The sequence below is a fragment of the Rhinatrema bivittatum genome, chromosome 3 (genome assembly GCF_901001135.1).
Source record: "Rhinatrema bivittatum chromosome 3, aRhiBiv1.1, whole genome shotgun sequence".
NCBI classification, from domain to species: Eukaryota; Metazoa; Chordata; class Amphibia; order Gymnophiona; family Rhinatrematidae; genus Rhinatrema; species Rhinatrema bivittatum.
In genome coordinates, this window is record NC_042617.1 from 553298089 (window position 1) to 553316396 (window position 18308).

General features: G+C 41.7%; 1 protein-coding gene across 2 annotated transcripts in view; it reads left to right on the forward strand.

Moving 5' to 3' along the window:
* FAM162B (family with sequence similarity 162 member B) overlaps positions 1-17311 on the forward strand; it is a 51286-nt gene extending 33975 nt beyond the window's left edge. The window contains exons 3-4 of one of the 2 annotated variants that reach the window (XM_029596446.1): positions 12366-12466; positions 15756-17311. In XM_029596446.1, the coding sequence (XP_029452306.1) occupies positions 12366-12466; positions 15756-15892 (238 nt within the window). In that variant the 3' untranslated portion in view covers positions 15893-17311. Of the gene's footprint in view, positions 1-12365; positions 12475-15755 lie in introns of both variants that reach the window. The other variant, XM_029596447.1, reaches the window with a different exon arrangement.
* The last annotated feature ends 997 nt before the right edge of the window (positions 17312-18308 follow it).

Here is an 18308-nt window from a genome sequence, read left to right on the forward strand (position 1 = left end):
AGCCACACCGGAGTCAGGGCAGGCAGCAGACTAACAGAGTCGGAGACAGGCCAAGGTCGGGGCAGACAGCTAGCTAGAGTGGTCAGATCCAGGTGGCAGGCAGTCGTGGTCAGGTCCAAGCAAGGGTTCGAATTTGGAGAGTCAGGCCAAGGGTGGACGAAGACACTGGACAGGACGGACAGGACAAGGTGAGTCTGGACAAGGTGGATTGGATGATTAAGGTTGGAGAAGACAAGGCAGGATGAGGGAAGGCTGTAAGGCAAGGCCGGACGAGGCAAGACTGGAAAGTAAGGCTGGACTCGGGAAAGCAGGAGAACAGGAACCAGGGACACGCAAACAACCCGTACTGCAAGGCAGGAGACCCATTGCTGAGGCGAGGCAATGCTGCGGGGCCCTTGCTCAAATAGCCCGGTCGAGCTGACGTCATTAGGAGGCACTGCTACGTATTTCCTGCCGCGGGGCCTATGTTACGTGCATAGGCGGCCTGGCGGCGATAGCAGCAATCGTCAGCGTGCATTGACGGCGGTGTTCTGCTGCAACAGGAGGCCTCCGGCAGTGTCGGTCAGTGGTGGGGGGTGAGTGTGGCAGCTCACGGGGCAGTCCTGTGATCCAGCTGCGGTCAGTTACCATCAGTGGGAGGGCTCAAACCAGTCCACCTCCCGCCCACAGCCAGTGACCATAGTAGCAGCCTCTCTCCTCACAATAAGCTGCGCTTCCTCCCACTGTTACTTATTCTGTGAAATTCAGAAGTGTACAATGAATTAAACAAGAGGACTAAATCTCTGGGGGAGAGACCTGAATATTCCCCAGGGCAAAATCTTTCTGGCAGTATATGAAAAAAAAAAAATGCTACTGACCGAATGTTTACATGTAAGTGGCCATTTATGCAGCTCAGGAAGTTTGTAGAACTGAGATTCTTATTAGCCGCTTTAATGAACAGTACAGTTTTATCTTATTTAATGAAATATTAACACTAAGATTTTCGGTAAAATTGGCTTTTTGTGCACATTAAAATAATGTACAACCTTATGCAAATTTCTGCAAATACGCCACATCATTTTGTAACCCTTCTTGCAAAATCTACCTTCGAGCTTCTGCAGACAACCAGAGGCCTTGCTTTTCTATGCATTTTAACTAGCATATAAGTATGCAAATTTATGCAATTGTGCCCCAGGCTCATCACAGAATTCTGAACACAGCTATAGAAGCTTGCAAGAGCTGCTTAGGAAAATGGGAAGTCTTGCATATGGTCACATCACCGATGAACTACGTACCATAGGGCACAGCGCTTGATCCATACAGCAAAGTCCTGATTCATGCAGGATTGTCCATGTACAGATAAACAGGAAAGAAGTTGCAATAATACTTCATATTGTTCTAAATCATCATGGCTTAAGAAAATTTACAAAAAAATAGACTTGTTGGTACAATTGCAAGGGGTAATAGTGATTAAATTCCCCGTATAAGCAATGTATGATATCCCAGTTCAGTTAAATTAGTTGATATTAATAATCTGTATTTTGAGTCAAAGAAGAATATTAATGAGGAGGGAGGAGGGGCATCTGGAATAATAAAAGGCACTTTGCAAAAGTAAGACCTTTAAAGATGTTTTTGGAGGCAGAGATTTCAAAATGAAATACCTGTCCCTGCCCAATCGTTTTTCAGCATGGGTAAATATGCACTGTGAACAGCGAGCACGCTTTCACCTGCAGCAAGAGCGGGTCAATAGCCAAACCGGGTTTTTACGTAGGCCAAACACGCATTTCCCTGCTTAAAACCTTTGATTATTAGCCCCTATGTTTCTACTCTGTTTGCGGGTTAAAAACAAAAGACTGCTGCTACCAAACTCAGGAGCTAGTGCTCAGACTGTGATCAAGTTGGCAGGAGCTGAGCCTCCCTGGAGAGTGCCTCCTGATGCGGGGCTCCTGGAAGGATCGCTCTGTGCTGTGCAGCCTGCTCCAGCTTCCAGGAGGTCCTGCAAGCTTGCCCCTCTCAGTCACTGGAAGTTGTCATCCCATGTGAAAGAGGTGGTGGTGGAGCAGGAATGAGAATTCGCTGAAGGCCACACAAGTCCAGTCCCCCCCCCCCCCCACCCCTAACATGAGTCCGATGGGAAGGATTAAAAAAAGGGATGGGGGAAGGCGCACTAGCTCAAGTGATAGCAAACAGAAAGCAAAGAGACAGAGAAAATGTGACTCATTACTAGGATTTATTAGTTTTTTCCTACCATAATACTCCGAGCAGGATACAGGGTATCAGGGGGGGTCTACATATGTATGATAAGGGTTACATTTAATACTTTTTCAACTACAATATTAATTAGCATGAACTAATTTTAGAAAAAAGATTTATAATTAAAGCAGAGTAGTTTATTTTCATGATTTCCTAGGTGTCAGAGAGAATGTGCAGCCAGGGTCTTCCCTAGGGCACGGTGAATTGGGGCAACTCTTCTATGCCCAATATTTCAACATCACAGCAAGCAATGTTCCCAGTAGGCTGCATGGGGGGTGTCCCAGCACCTGGTGCCATTTTGTGTTACAAACTGTGTGGGGCCACATCGTCTGATGGGGTTCACTGACCCTGCACAGTTCGAGCTGGGAGGCGTCTGGAGCTGCTCCAAGTGGTCACAGGGAAGGGAACATTGACTTCTTTTTAATTCTATAAAAATATGAAAGGGGGCTTATACAGGCTAATGGGGCCCTGCAGGAACCCTAGGGTCGGCTCTGCAGGCATCACATTACTTCTGGATCTAAATACTGTGCTAGGTTAAAGTACACTATACCTTGAATAATCACAGAATGTCGCTCTGTGTTTTATGTGCTCTTTAAATTAAGAAACGAAAGAAGGCAGGTGGGACCTGATCAATAATGCAGATAGTGCTGGAGAACACTTGCAATTAGTGCCTTGTGAAATACAATTAAGTCCCTCACGCAGACTCCTTTATCAAGCCTGGCTTTTGTCCACTGTGGAACAAAAAAAAAGCCCCCCCCCCCTTCCATTTCTTTTTGCATGGTCTGGTTTTCATTTTTCAAGCTGAATGCTACAAAGGTTGAAAAAGCCAAATGTCATTTGAGGTGATTATTTATACAGAGGCAATAACTATCACAGCCATCTCTACACCCCCTCTAATGAGCTAAGTGCAGTGAAAAACAATTATGTTAATATTTTCTTTGTGTGCAATAAAGCAATATTTCAGCACTTAACATTTGTTTCTTAAGGAAGAAAGCTAGTTTCAGAGGAATTTTGAGAATAGGAAAACATCTAGGGTTCACTTTATGCATTTCAAGGCAATTCATTATGCAAGCCTTTGGGATGCTTTCAAAAGCTTTTCTTTTTTTTTTTATAGCCAGTCCATGATGAGGTCATGATGGCTTTCTTCAGCATCAACTGGTCTTTGATTCCATATATTTTTCTTTTATTGCCTTTCTGTTTCGTTGCCATAATGTTATTAATATCTACATGATCATATATTCTGTCTGCATCTGTTGCAGGCACTAATAATTAAAAAGGAGACAGGATAAGCTTTTAAACTGATTCAAGGAGGAAAAATGACAATTGCTCAGGAGTGGATGGTTCAGAGCAGGGTACTCTACAAAGGATGCCATAGGAAAGTGGAAATCAGAACGGCCTCACAGTGCATATGTGGAAAACACTAATTCCAAACTACCTGAACAAACTTGTAATCATGTTTTGAGAAATAATAAAAAGGATACATTTAAGTGTCTTTTTGCAGATATCAGAAGTTTAAAAAATAAGATGATAAAGTTAAGAGTGTACGGTACTAGATGAAGATATTGACATAAGCATCTCAGAGACTTGGTAAAAAAGACAACAAATGGGACACAGTGATCCCATGATACAGACTATATAAAAATGATAGAGCAGATCACACTGTTGGCAGGGTGTCATTATATGTTAAGGAATCCATCGAGTCAAGTAGGGTACACAGTCATTTTGCAGGGAACAAACCAATCTCTGCAATCTATATGGATAGTAATAAGAACATAAGAACATGCCATACTGGGTCAGACCAAAGGTCCATCAAGCCCAGCATCCTGTTTCCAACAGTGGCCAAAGCAGGCCATAAGAACCTGGCAAGTACCCAAAAACTAAGTTAACTTAATTAATAGCAGGTAATGGACTTCTCCTCCAAGAACTTATCCAATCCTTTTTTAAACACAGCTATACTAACTGCACTAACCACATCCTCTGGCAACAAATTCCAGAGTTTAATTGTGCGTTGAATGAAAAAGAACTTTCTCCGATTAGTTTTAAATGTGCCACATGCTAACTTCATGAAGTGCCCCCTAGTCTTTCTATTATCCAAAAGAATAAAAAACCGATTCACATCTACCCGTTCTAGAACTCTCACATCGGTTCTCACATTTGGCCACCAGTAATAACGGTTTAGCAAGTCCTTAGTCTTTAGTCTTTCCTCATAGGGGAGCTGTTCCAATCCCCTTATCATTTTGGTAGCCCTTCTCTGTACCTTCTCCATCACAATTATATCTTTTTTGGGATGCGGCGGCTGGAATTGTACACGGTATTCAAGGTGCGGTCTCACCATAGAGCGATACAGAGGCATTATGACATTTTCCGTTTTATTCACTATTCCCTTTCTAATAATTCCCAACATTCTGTTTGCTTTTTTGACTGCCGCAGCACACAGAACCGACGATTTCAATGTGTTATCCACAATGATGCCTAGATCTCTTTCTTGGGTAGTAGCACCTAATATGGAACTTAACATTGTGTAACTATAGCATGGGTTATTTTTCCCTATATGCATCACCTTGCACTTATCCACATTAAATTTCATCTGCCATTTTGATGCCCAATTTTCCAGCCTCACAAGGTCTTCCTGCAATTTATCACAATCTGCTTGTGCTTTAACTACTCTGAACAATTTTGTATCATCTGCAAATTTGATTACCTCACTTGTCGTATTTCTTTCCAGAGCATTTATAAATATATTGAAAAGTAAGGGTCCCAGTACAGATCCCTGAGGCACTCCACTGCCCACTCCCTTCCACTGAGAAAATTGCCCATTTAATCCTACTCTCTGTTTCCTGTCTTTTAGCCAGTTTGTAATCCATGAAAGGACATCACCACCTATCCCATGACTTTTTATTTTTCCTAGAAGCCTCTCATGAGGAACTTTGTCAAATGCCTTCTGAAAATCCAAGTACACTACATCTACCGGTTCACCTTTATCCACATGTTTATTAACTCCTTCAAAAAAGTGAAGCAGATTTGTGAGGCAAGACTTGCCTTGTGTAAAGCCATGCTGACTTTGTTCCATTAAACCATGTCTTTCTATATGTTCTGTGATTTTGATGTTTAGAACACTTTCCACTATTTTTCCTGGCACTGAAGTCAGGCTAACCGGTCTGTAGTTTCCCAGATCGCCCATGGAGCCCTTTTTAAATATGGGGGTTACATTAGCTATCCTCCAGTCTTCAGGTACAATGGATGATTTTAATAATAGGTTACAAATTTTTACTAATAGGTCTGAAATTTCATTTTTTAGTTCCTTCAAAACTCTGGGGTGCATACCATCCAGTCCAGATGATTTACTACTCTTCAGTTTGTCAGTCAGGTCTACCACATCTTCTAGGTTCACCGTGATTTGGTTCAGTCCATCTGAATTATTACCCATGAAAACCTTCTTCAGTACAGGTACCTCCCCAACATCCTCTTCAGTAAACACTGACGCAAAAAAATCATTTAATCTTTCCACGATGGCCTTATCTTCTCTAAGTGCTCCTTTAACCCCTTGATCATCTAACAGTCCAACTGACTCCCTCATAGGCTTTCTGCTTTGCATATATTTTAAAAAATTTTTACTGTGCGTTTTTGCCTCTACGGCCAACTTCTTTTCAAATTCTTTCTTAGCCTGTCTTATCAATGTCTTACATTTAACTTGCTAACGTTTATGCATTATCCTATTTTCTTCTGTTGGATCCTTCTTCCAATTTTTGAATGATGGCAAGAAGTATAGCAATGGGGCTTTGCAACTTTCCACCCAAACAGGATGGGAAATTGATTGTAAAATGCTAACAAAAATTAGATGGGCTGCCAAAATTGGAAAGATTTTTACTCCCTTATTGACTCAGTAAATGTCTCATCAGGGCATAGCAGGGAGGGTAAGTTCCTCAGTGCCATAAATGTTTGCTTCATGGAGCAATTGGTCGTAGAATCAATGAGAGCAATGTGACAACCTATTTAGACTGAATTATGGCCTGTGAGACTCAGTAATGATTTTGCAAAGGACCCCCTGAGGCAGCCCTTGACGAAACACGGCACTGTGTCCAACGTTCAGCTAAGTGTTTTCCCATTGTGTGATTGAGTTACATACAATAAGGAAGCTACTGGCTTTTGGATCCCAAGTGATTCACATGTGATATTTCCAACTTTGTACTATGTTATTTTTATTTTAAGTGTATTGATTATAAAAATATTCAAAAACATATACATAATAAATAGTAAACTAGGCCAGATCCTGGTTCGCAGCCCTGTTCATTATAATTAGGCTGCTATATAGATAAGGTCCTACATATATTTTGCAAATTATTATTGTAATTCCAGGGTAATTTGTTTCTGTTCTGAATTCATTATTATTCCCGGTACAGAGATGTGCTTTTGGGCTCTTTTCAGGGAATCATTTGGGCCATTAGAAGAGTAGGAAGTAAAAAGGGCACTGAGGGAGGATAAGGCCATAGAAGAAAAACTAAATTAATTCTTTCCTTCTGTCTTTACTGTGGAGGATGTTGTGGACATATTCACACTGGGACCATTCTTTGTTGGCAATGATTTGAAAGAAATTAAACTAATCCAAGTAAACCTTGAAGAGGCACTGTTATAAACTGAAAGATGAAATAGTAGCAAATCATTGGGAACTGTTGGTATTCACTCCAAGGTTCTAAAGAAATTGCATACCTGCTATTAGTAATCTGTATCTTATCACTCCAGTCTGTTTCTGACATCTGTGCATAGTAAAATGATGGAAGCTATTGTTATGAACAAAATTACTAAACAGGGGGGAAAACATGGTTTAATGGAAAACAGCCAACAACGATTTTGCAAAGAGAGGTTGTGCCTTATTAGAATTCTTTGATGGTGTGAATCAGCATATGGTCAAAGGCAAACCACTCAACTTACAGATTGATTTGAAAAGCATTGCTCATGCAAGAATGCCCACATGCGCACATGAAACAATCTTTAAAAGCTGAAAAATATGCACGGATTTAGCCATGCGCACCTGAGGAAAGGGGCCGGAAAAGGAGCAGGGCCAAGACTCAGAATTTTAAAAACAAAACTAACAATGCATGGATACTGGATATCCGCCTAACTTTACTGCTGCTCCTGGTGAGAAGCGAGTCTGTTGATCTCAAGTTTTAGGGCTTACAGAACAGGGTGAGGGGTCCGGGTCAAGTGGGCAGCATGCAGGATGAAGAACCAGAGGGGACTAAAAGACCTCACTATTAACTGGGCAAATTGGTGGACTAATTGGAAAACCTGGAATGTGCCTTGCACGAGCATGTTTTAAAATTCGCTGGCATAAGCGTGTAAAAGTCGACCTGGTCCTATTGAAGACACATGCGTGCTAGCTCTGCTCGATTAACGTCTTAAAATTAGGAGAACGCTTACATACAGTTGGTGTATTTTAAAACATATGGGCCAGATATTCGTACCTACGCGCGGGTGTAGATTTGTGCGTGCAACCCGGCACGCACAAATCTACGCCCGATTTTATAACATGCTCATGCAGCCGCGCACATGTTATAAAATCCGGGGTCGGCACGCGCAAGGGGGGTGCACACTTGTGCGCCTTGCGTGCGCTGAGCCCTAGGGGAGCCCCACCTTCCCCTCCCTTCCCCTATCTAACCCGCCCCCCTGCCCTACCTAAATCCCCCCCACCTTTATTTTTTTGTTTACACCTGCATCCGAGCAGGCGTAGGTTGTGCGCGCCGGCCTAGTGGCAGTGGAGAGGCCTCTGGCCACGCCCATGCCCCGCCCATTTTTTCAAGCCCCAGGACTTACACGTATCCCGGGGCTTGCGTGCATCACCACCCCTATGCGCGTAAGTGCATACACAATTAAAAATTCCAGCATATCCTCCTGTATGGTCGCACGTGTGCTCCTTTTTAAAATCAACCTCCAAGGATATTTGGATTTTTTATTTATTTAACAGCATTTATAAATAGCTTTCCTGATTTAAAAAAAATCACTCAAAGCAATTACAAAATTGGTACATACAACAATTCAATCAACTCAAACCTTAAAACAAAATAAGAACTGCAAAAAACAAAATTACAGAATAAAAACAAAATTACTGACTAAAAATCCGTAATATAGGAAGCAGGCCAAAACCTTTTCTTTACACAGAGGAGACCAACTTACTGCAACATTTCAAGTATAAATGACTGAGTCATAAGCCGGGTTTTTAATTTTCCCTGAATTGTTTTGTCTACTTCCTCTCTCAATTCAAGAGGAAGCTCATTCCACATAGCAGGAATTTTGCCTCCAGAAGATCTTCTCAGCAATTTTAATTGTCAAAAACATTTTGCAGATGGTGTTTGCAAGAGGGATTTTCCATGAAACCTCCCTGCTTCATACCATTTAAGTTTATTCTATAATCTAGAGGAACCTGTTCCTCGTAAGGCTCTAAAGGCCATAAATCAGACATTTTAATCCTCACCGTGATGTCACCTGTAGCCAGTGAAGTTACAGTAAAAGAGGACAAGCTGGAGTTCTTCTCGAATGCCCTGTTACAGTGCATTTTTCCTCTTAAGATACTCTTCAGGAAACTAAGGGCCTGATTCACTAGGGCATTTCTCCCATTCTGTGTCCATGGATCAGGGCCTAAAAAAGTAAAGGGATAGGAGGCGAGGTCTTGCGGTGGCTAGGTAACTGGTTAAAGGATAGGAAACAAAGAGCAGGCCTAATGGCCAGTTTTCACAGTGGTACTAGGAGGTAAATTGTGGCGTGTCCGAGTGATGTCTACTTGGACCGGTGCTTTTTTAACTTATTTATTAATGATCTGGAAAAGGAAGCAGGGAGTGAGGTGATCAATCTTGCAGATGACAATTCAAAGTAGTTACAAAAAAACAAACAAGCAGACTGTGAGGAACTGCAGAAGGATCTTGACAGAGTCGAGAACTGGGCATCTAAGTGACAGATGAAATTTAATGTGGACAACTGCAAAGTGATGCACACAAAGAAAAATAATCCCAGTTTCAGGTACATGATGCTGGGCTCCATAACAGGAAAAGGATCTTGGTGTCAAATGTGGATAAAACATTGAAATTCTCAGCGCAGTATGCTGTGAGAGTTAAAATAGAAAATAGAATCTTAGGAATTATTCATAAAAGAATGGAGAAAAAAACAGAATATCATAATACCTCTGTCTAGATCTATGGTGTGAGTACTGCATTCAGTTCTGGTCACCCCATCCCAAAGAAATGATATAGCAGAGATAGAAAAGGTACAGAGCAAGGTGGTCAAAATTGATAAAGGACTTGGAATGGCTCCCTTATGAAGAAATGCTAAACAAGATAGGTAAGTGCTGTTCAGCTTGAGAAGAGATGGCTGAGAGGGGATATGACTAAGATTTATAAAGTTATGAGTGATGTGGAACAGGTAAATAAGGAACAGTGGTATACTCTTTCAGATAGTGCAAGTACTAGGGGACATTCCATGAAGCTAGCAGGTAGCAGATTTAAAACAAATCGGAGAAAGTATTTTTTTTCATTCAATGTACAATCAAGCTATGGACTTTGTTGCTAGAGGATGTGATCAAGACAACTAGCATATTAAAAAGGGTTTGAACAAGTTTCTGAAAGAAAAGTCCCTGAACAGTTACTAGACTTGGAGAAAGCCACTGCTTATCCCTGGGTGTGAGCAACAAGAAATGGATGGGATCTGCTAGGTGCTTCCTAGAGATCTGAATTATCCGAATTAAAGATCCGGAGACAGGATGCTGGGCTTGATGGACCTTTGGTCTGACCAAGCATAGCACTTCTTATATTCCTATTTTTCCTTGAAAATAAAGTGCTTTCTAAATTAAGTATAATCCATTACAAGACTAATAGATTATTCAATAGTCAGTTTTTGCAAGATTACTCAAAATAGATTATGCAGAAGAGTCAAGAAACATGCAAAATGATTTTGTAAAGAATATTTTGGCCTTATTGATAGGTCTCGTTTTATGTGTGTCCTAATATTTTTTATTGCTTAGATTTTGTACACTTTTATTTATTTAAAATATTTGTTACTTCCTTAATCAAAATCATTCAAAGGAAGATACAATCCACATGGCTTAATATTCATGAATGAACAACACATTTCCTAAAATAAAAAATATAAATGTTTTATTATGGCTGCACCACTGCTACCCTGAATTTACTCTTCATTTGTTCATGTGATATTCCTGCTTTGCATGTATCAGTGCTTTAACTTCCTCATTTAACCTTCATCTGTGATCGACTGCTTTCACACATTAACATGACCGCTGCCTTGACCTAGTCCTGTCTTCCAACTGCTCTCTCGCAGGATTCTTCCCCTGACCAGGCCTGGATTTGTCACTGGGCACAGTAGGCCTGAACGTAGGGTGGCAGTTATCTGAGGGGGGGCAGCAGGCAGAGAAAAAAAATCCTGCTTCCAGTAGCAAAAAAGCTGTGCGCAGCTTATAAAATATGATATCCACATGCACATGCGTGCACCGATTTTATAATCCACATTTTATAATCGGCGCACGCATGTATGGGTGGGTGCCCCATTCGCGCTTGCAGGGGCGGTAAATTTACAATTACGCACGGCGGTGCGATCATCCTTGTTCCCTAAACCCTACCCTTCCTCCCTTTTCCTCTCTCCTCCCGACCCTAAACTATCCCTAACTGACCCTTTTTGTTTCAATACTTACTGCTCCTCCGGAGCAGAAGTATCTTCCGTGCACCGGCCGGCTGCCGGCGAGTGCTTCCCTGGGACAGCGTCTAATGGCCTGCCCCCAGCCCCACCCAGACCACGCCCCGCTCCCAGGCCCCTTTCCTTTTACTTGGCCCACTTCTGCACATAACAGAGGTTATGTGCGTGGCCTGGTCCTTTCCAAAATGCACACGGCTCTCAGCCACACGCGTCACCTCTGATTTTTACGCACGCAAGACTCTTAAAATTAGGGCATTGGGTGTAGCTGGGTTTAAAAAAGGTTTGGATAAGTTCCTAGAGGAAAAATCCATAAACTGCTATTAATTAATAAGCAATAGTAGCTTGAGATGTATTTATTGTTTGAATACTTGCCAGGTACTTATGGCCTGGATTGGCCACTGTTGGAAACAGGATGCTGGGCTTGATGGATCCTTGCTCTGACCCAGTATGGCATGTTCTTATGTTCTTAGGAGTTGATTTGTACAACACACTCTCTACCTAGCTTGATGCACTTTACCTATTTGAAGCTGTGACATATTGGTCTCTACAGAGGCGCTCTCTGTCTTGATAAAAACCTTTTTGCTGTAATGCCTCTGCAGTGGATTAATCAGCGCACAAAGGGAAAACTAATGCAGGTGCGATGAGGAAATTACCTATGCGATGCGGGAGCAGGGAAATTAGCCTACCCACACACACCCCCCTTTTATATCGTGGGCACTATTTCTGCTATAAATTAAATCTAGGGGTTAGTGTCTGACTCTGATCTCTTGGTATTGCTCTTGCACAATGACACAGACTTTCTCCCATCCCAAGCAGGGATGTGCACCTGTTTTCATTCATTTGAGTAGTTTATGTACACAACATGAACTTTTTAAATGTATAACATTTGATTTTAAGCACATAAGTAAAACTTACATGAATACAATTAAATGTTATGCACATAAAATGGCATTTATGTGCATAAACTAGTCAAATAAATGAAAAAGAAAACCCAAAATGAAGAAACCAACCAAATCTTTTTTTTTTTTTTTTTTTTTTTTTTGCGAAAACAAAAAAAGAAAACAAACTGAGTGTAAGACCTAACCTAATGGAGGCAGCATGGTGGAACATATCGGGAGAATTATTTATTTATTTATTTGGGTGTTTTTGTATACCGGGATACGTTGGGAACATCATCTCGGTTCACAGATAACTTAAAAATAGCAACAACAGGTATTGTAACAAGCTATTTACAAAGTGTACATTAAAGTGAGGTCATCATGACTGAATGGAATAGGTGACTGAATGGAATTAGAGAGAGACAAGCCATGCAAAAACATTCCTAATTCAATTCTCAAATGAAATGTCTTCAAATCAAGCGGGATACTCTGATAAATATTGCATAATGTCATACATTTTAATACCAGTGAGGTTTAAAGATCTCTATCATCTTGTTCTAGAATGGAGATGCTAGATTCTGCAAGAAACAAGGCTCGAATAAAAGCCTGCTACATAATGATTGGGATTTCAGTTATTGCTTGCTTTGCCATGATTGCATCAGGTAAGAAGGTAAGTAATGTCAGTATCATGCCATACAAAAATGGAATATTGTTTTGAGATAGTACAGTATGGTACACATTTAAGAAGAATATTCTATGATTAACTGTGATATTTAATTTCATTGCTAATGCTTGTACTTTTTATATCATACTTCAAAACTCATAATCACTAATTAAAATTATTCTCCATGTTTTCTTGATCCTTCCATTTCCATCCCTCGTTCCTTTGAAAGTACAGTGACCTCCAGATCTTAATGAAATAGGGTTTCCACTGACCCAAGTCAATCCTGGCAGGCAGGCTTTGTTGTATTCCTTCTGTGGCCTTAAAGCCGCAATTTTTCTAGGAAAGAAAGAACTACCAATCAGTTGATGCAACGGGGCATAATCAGAAGTGGGTCAACCTGTGAGAGTTGACTTGAGTTAGGCAGTAACCCCATAAGGCAGGGCTTCCCAGTCATTTGGGTTTTCAGAATATCCACAATGAATATGCATGAGATGAATTTACATATATTGGGTTTCCAACACATGCAAATTTATTTTATGCATATTCATTGTGGGGATTCTGAAATCTCGACTGTCTGTGGGATTCTGCAATAAGGAACTGATGAGTCCGTCCTGGTTTTTCAGTACATTTTCTGGAGCATTCTGGGAGCTTCTCAGCATCAAAAATTTTGAAACAGGAGATGATAAACCAGGAATGACCTAACAGTTCTGTATGACCTGAAGTCAAAAGATTGCCCTGTTTGAAGGTCACATGAGAAATTCATTTCATTAGAGGTCTTGGCCAGTAAGTGTTAGACAAGCTCCACATTGAGGTCTGAGTGCATCCTTTCCATAATTTCCCACAACTCACTCAGCTGTCCCCAGAGATACAAGAGATTTAAAGATGGATCTCAAAACCTTCCATGTGCAGTTTCTGCACTACAACATCATGCACTTCTATAAATGAGAAATTCATTAAAGGAAGCAAGCTAATGGCTATCAGCAGAATATTAAAAGGCTTTCAAAATATTAGTCAAGTGCTATAGGGAAATTTTATGTACGAATGTAATTTCATTATTTGCAAACACACTCCACACATGCTGCAGTGCCCTGAACGTAAGATACTGGTTGCTGAGTAGGATTCTTTCTGTGGGAAGGACGAAGTTATCTCCTAGTTTTTGAGACACTTTGGTCTTGTAATAAATGTGGCAGGGACTGCCAGTGCCTTGGTGGAGAAGTCAAGGACTGAGAGCTCAGCAACAATGTACCAGTAGAATTAGCAGGGGGTCAAGGAGGTTGCTACAGTGAGGAAAGGTAAGCTACCAGCATCTGTGACCCAGACAGCACCATACATACTGAAGCAGTCAGTAAGATCTGCCATAGATGCAGTATATTAATGTTAGAAAACAAAGTGCAAATCCAGCTTATTTAGTACTAGACAATGGCCAGGTATCCTGAATTTTAAGATATCTGCAGACCGATGCAATATCGGTGTGCAAAAAAACAGGCGCTCATGATTGAGTGCCTGCTCTCCTAATGCATGCCGATCCACCTCTCCCAGCGCCTGATTTAATATTTAAATTAGCTGCCACAGTAAAAAAGGAGGCACTAGGGGAAATTGTGTGTCCCTAGCACCTCCTCGGCATCAGGCACCCAGGAAAGGTGGCTGTCAGTGTGGGTTAGGAAACGGACGCTCAATATGTTAAATTTACCACGTTGCAAGGGTGCATTGGATGCACGGGAAATTTTTTACATCGTGTGGATTAGCTAATAACCTCATTTACATTTGCTTTACATGTGATGAGCTCTATTAACTACACGGGGGTATGGACATACGTTTTGGACGTGCTGATCCCCGTTTTGCATCAGGGGCTATGGGTGCACGTCCAAAACGCGCATCCAATTGCGTGTTGAGCCATGCTGTGTCCTCAGTGCACGGTATTGCATCAGCCTGATGGTGCATTATTATACTATCAACATAAATTGTGGCCTTAAATATCTATGCAAGCACCCATGCAGTTATATTGACCAATGATATCATATAGCAACTTATGCAGTTTTTCACATCCCGCCCTAGGTCAACAATAATGACCTTTAAAGTGATCTAATCATCTACCATTAGTCACATTATGGCCATTTTAAAAATTATTTTCAAAAACAATCTCAAGCTAATATCAGTTTCAATAAAGTCCAGTTTGATTGAATCCAAAACTTGTCACCACTGGCTTCTCCAAAATATTTCATTTTGGGGTACATTTTCAAAAACAGCGCGCGCGCGAACAAAAGTACACTGGATTTTATAAGATACGCGCGTAGCCGCGCGTATCTTATAAAATTCGGGGTTGGCGCGCACAAGGGGGTGCACATTTGTGCAAGCTGCGCGTGCCGAGCCCGGCGCGCGCTGCCTATTCCCTCCAAGGCCGCTCCAAAATCAGAGCAGCTTCGGAGGGAACTTTCCTTCCGCCTCCCCTCACCTTCCCCTCCCTTCCCCTACCTAACCCACTCCCCCTGCCCTATCTAAACCCCCCCCTACCATTGTCGGCAGGCGTAAATCTGCGCGCGCCAGCGGGCTGCTGGCTCGCCACCACCCGACCCAGGGGCTGGTCTGGAGGCCTCGACCATGCCCCCGGGCCGGCACCACGCCCCGACACACCTCCCACCCCGCCCCGAAATTCACGCCGCCCACCCGACACGCCCCCTTTGCAAAGCCCCGGGACTTGCACGCGCCGCCAAGCCTATGCAAAATAGGCTCGGCGCGCGCAGGGGCCTTTTAAGAGGGTTACGCGCATAACTTATGCGCGTATCCCTTTTAAAATCCGGCCCTTTGTTTTTTAATTTATACTTATCTTCTGATGAATAGCCTGTTAGGCAGAAGCCATAAAACTTACTCGAAAGTGGTGTTTTGGCATCTCCATTGCATGCCTCAGAGGTCATCAAATTATTACATAAACATCCATTGATTCATGCCAGACAAGATATCTCACAATGGGAGATGATTAGATCACTTTAAAGGTCGATCTAAGACAGAGTTTGAAAGACTGCATAAGTTGCTATATGGCATCCTTGGTCAATACAACAGCATGGGTGCTTGTGTAGATGTTTCATTCCAGTTTACAATTTATGTTGATAATATTTTGCTAGAGGTTAGTGTGCTTCTTTTATTTTTGGAATTATTAAACTAATCATATTTCCCACTTGCTAGCACAATAATTGAAATCTGGTTGTTGGTTTTTCCTCTGGTTGCAAACATGTATGTATTTCTTTGGCTAAAGCAGATTTTTATTGTATTTTTTTCTCATCTTATCACAGGCTGCTGCTCGCCACGAGTCTCTGACAAGTTGGAACCTGGCAAAGAAGGCCAAATTGCGTCAGGAGACTCAAAACGAGCCAGAGATCCCAGAAGCCAAACAGCCAAAGACTCAATAATAGTCTTGCAAACATTATAGATTTGCTATTAGCAAAAAGAACAGTGGAGATTTAAATAAAAAGTTTCAAGATATACATATGAGGCTATCTCAGGACTTTGCTAACCTGTCCTGGTGACCTCAGAGCCAGTCAGGGTTGCATGAAAAAAACCACGTTGAGTATACATGAGAGAATTCTGCATGCATTGGAGACGTGACATTTGCAAATATGTCTCATGCATATTCATTATGGATATCCTGAGAACCTCACTGTCTCTGGGGTCATCAGGACAGGTTTGGAAAGCCCTGGGCTACATCACACATGCAGACTGCTTTCTTGATGAAGCTTTTATTTTCTTTGGCATTATTCTGTAAAAGGTTCAGGGCACAGGAAGAGATGAATTTTAAAAGCCCGATGCACACATTAATTAGGGATACACAACAATGTTGGGCTCCTGCAAGCTAAGCGTTATTTTAAAAGCCGCCTAGATATGCGCATATCTTCCGCAGTGCACATATCTGAAAAGTTTTCAAAAAGGGGTAGGCTGAGGAAGTTTCAGGGCCTGGCCGTGCATAAATACTGACGCGCCCTGGCGCATGCTGAGGTGCCCTGCTGCGTATCCCTACTCCTGCTATGGATGATGTGTAAGTCATAAAATAAAAGAATTATGCCATTTTTGACAGGTTTAAAGTATCTGGGGTAACTGGGGGGAGTGTAAATTATCAAACCAGGGTGGGAGGGGGGGTTAGGACCTTGTTGTTAACTGGGAGAACTGGTAGACGAACTGGAAATGGCATGGGTCCACCTTCTAAAATCTCCCGACTTAAAATTTAGCATGTGTGCGCAGCCAGGCTATTTTATAACATGTGCGCATAGACACAAGCAAGTTATAAAATAGCCGCATCCCTGTGTGTTGGCCTACGCACGCGTGTGCCTGCACGCCAGTTTGAAAGTTCCCATCCCTGGGTTCCCGGCTAGCCACACTTTTGACAGGTTGATCCAGTCCTGGTTTTACCCCGTCACATGCAGGGACTTGCAGTTGTGATTTCTTAGGATCAGCCTGCCTTGTAAAAAAAATGGAGCCAGTTGACAACCGTTTGTCTACCCTCCCCTTTGCAAGAAATGAAGAAATAGGCCCCAGGAGCTATGAAAAGCTCCCTTTTATTTAAATACAGGTTTCTTCTAAATATATCATGCTTGCTATTGGCAGGATTCTGACAGTTAATGCAAAATCTGCTTTGTAATGTAATGTTGATTTTTTTTTTTTTTTTTTAATGGAGGCTTTATTACCCTCCTCTCGTCTCTCGAGCAATAATCATTCTTTATAGCCTCATTGGTTCACTTCAATAGCTTTCTTAGTCGCTTTTCACAAGGCCCCAAGGTGCAGGTACAATTATTACAGAACTGTTAAACAATATTAAACAATGGAAAAGCAAAATAAAAATCATTTTCCAAACGCAGATGGCCTCTTTCCATCACTCGAGGCACATGTCTCATTCTGATTGCATGACCGGGCACGATTGAATTCTGCACTGCCATATTCTGTATTTTTGGGGGGGTTATTTGATGTGAGAGGATTGTAACAATGTACACGTGGAGTACAAAGAGAGATCTGTTTCTATATTAACAGCTGCAGTATCTCAAAAATTGGAAGGATGATCCATCTGAAGAAAAAAGGAAAAAAACATAAGCATTGTCAAGTGTAAAACATTGATAAGATAGGTGAAGAGAGAATTTGAAATGAAGTTGGCCACAGAGGCAAATACTCAAAATAAAAACTTTTTAAAATATATCCGAAGCAAGAAACCTGTGAGGTAGTCGGTTGGACCATTAGATGACCGAGCGGTTAAAAGGGCTCTTAGGGAAGATAAGGCCATTGCAGAAAGAATAAATTAATTCTTTGCTTCTGTATTTACTAATGAGGATGTTGGGGAGATACCAGTTCCAGAGATGGTTTTCAAGGGTGATGAGTCAGATGAACTGAACCAAATCGCTGTGAACCTAGAAGATGTGGTAGACCTGACTGACAAACTGAAGATTAGTAAATCACCTGGACCAGATGGTATACACCCCAGATGGTATACACCCTGAAGGAACTAAAAAATGAAATTTCAGACCTATTAGTAAAAATTTGTAACCTATCATTAAAATCATCCATTGTACCTGAAGACTGTAGGGTGGCCAATGTAACCCCAATATTTAAAAAGGGCTCCAGGGGCGATCTGGGAAACTATAGACCAGTGAGCCTGACTTCAGTGCAAGGAAAAATAATGGAAACTATTCTAAAGATCAAAATCACAGAGCATATAGAAAGACATGGTTTAATGGAACACAGCATAGATTTACCCAAGGCAAGTCTTGCCTCACAAATCTGCTTCATTTTTTTGAAGGGGTTAATAAACATGTGGAATTTGTTGCCAGAGGATGTGGATAGTGCAGTTAGTGTAGCTGGGTTCA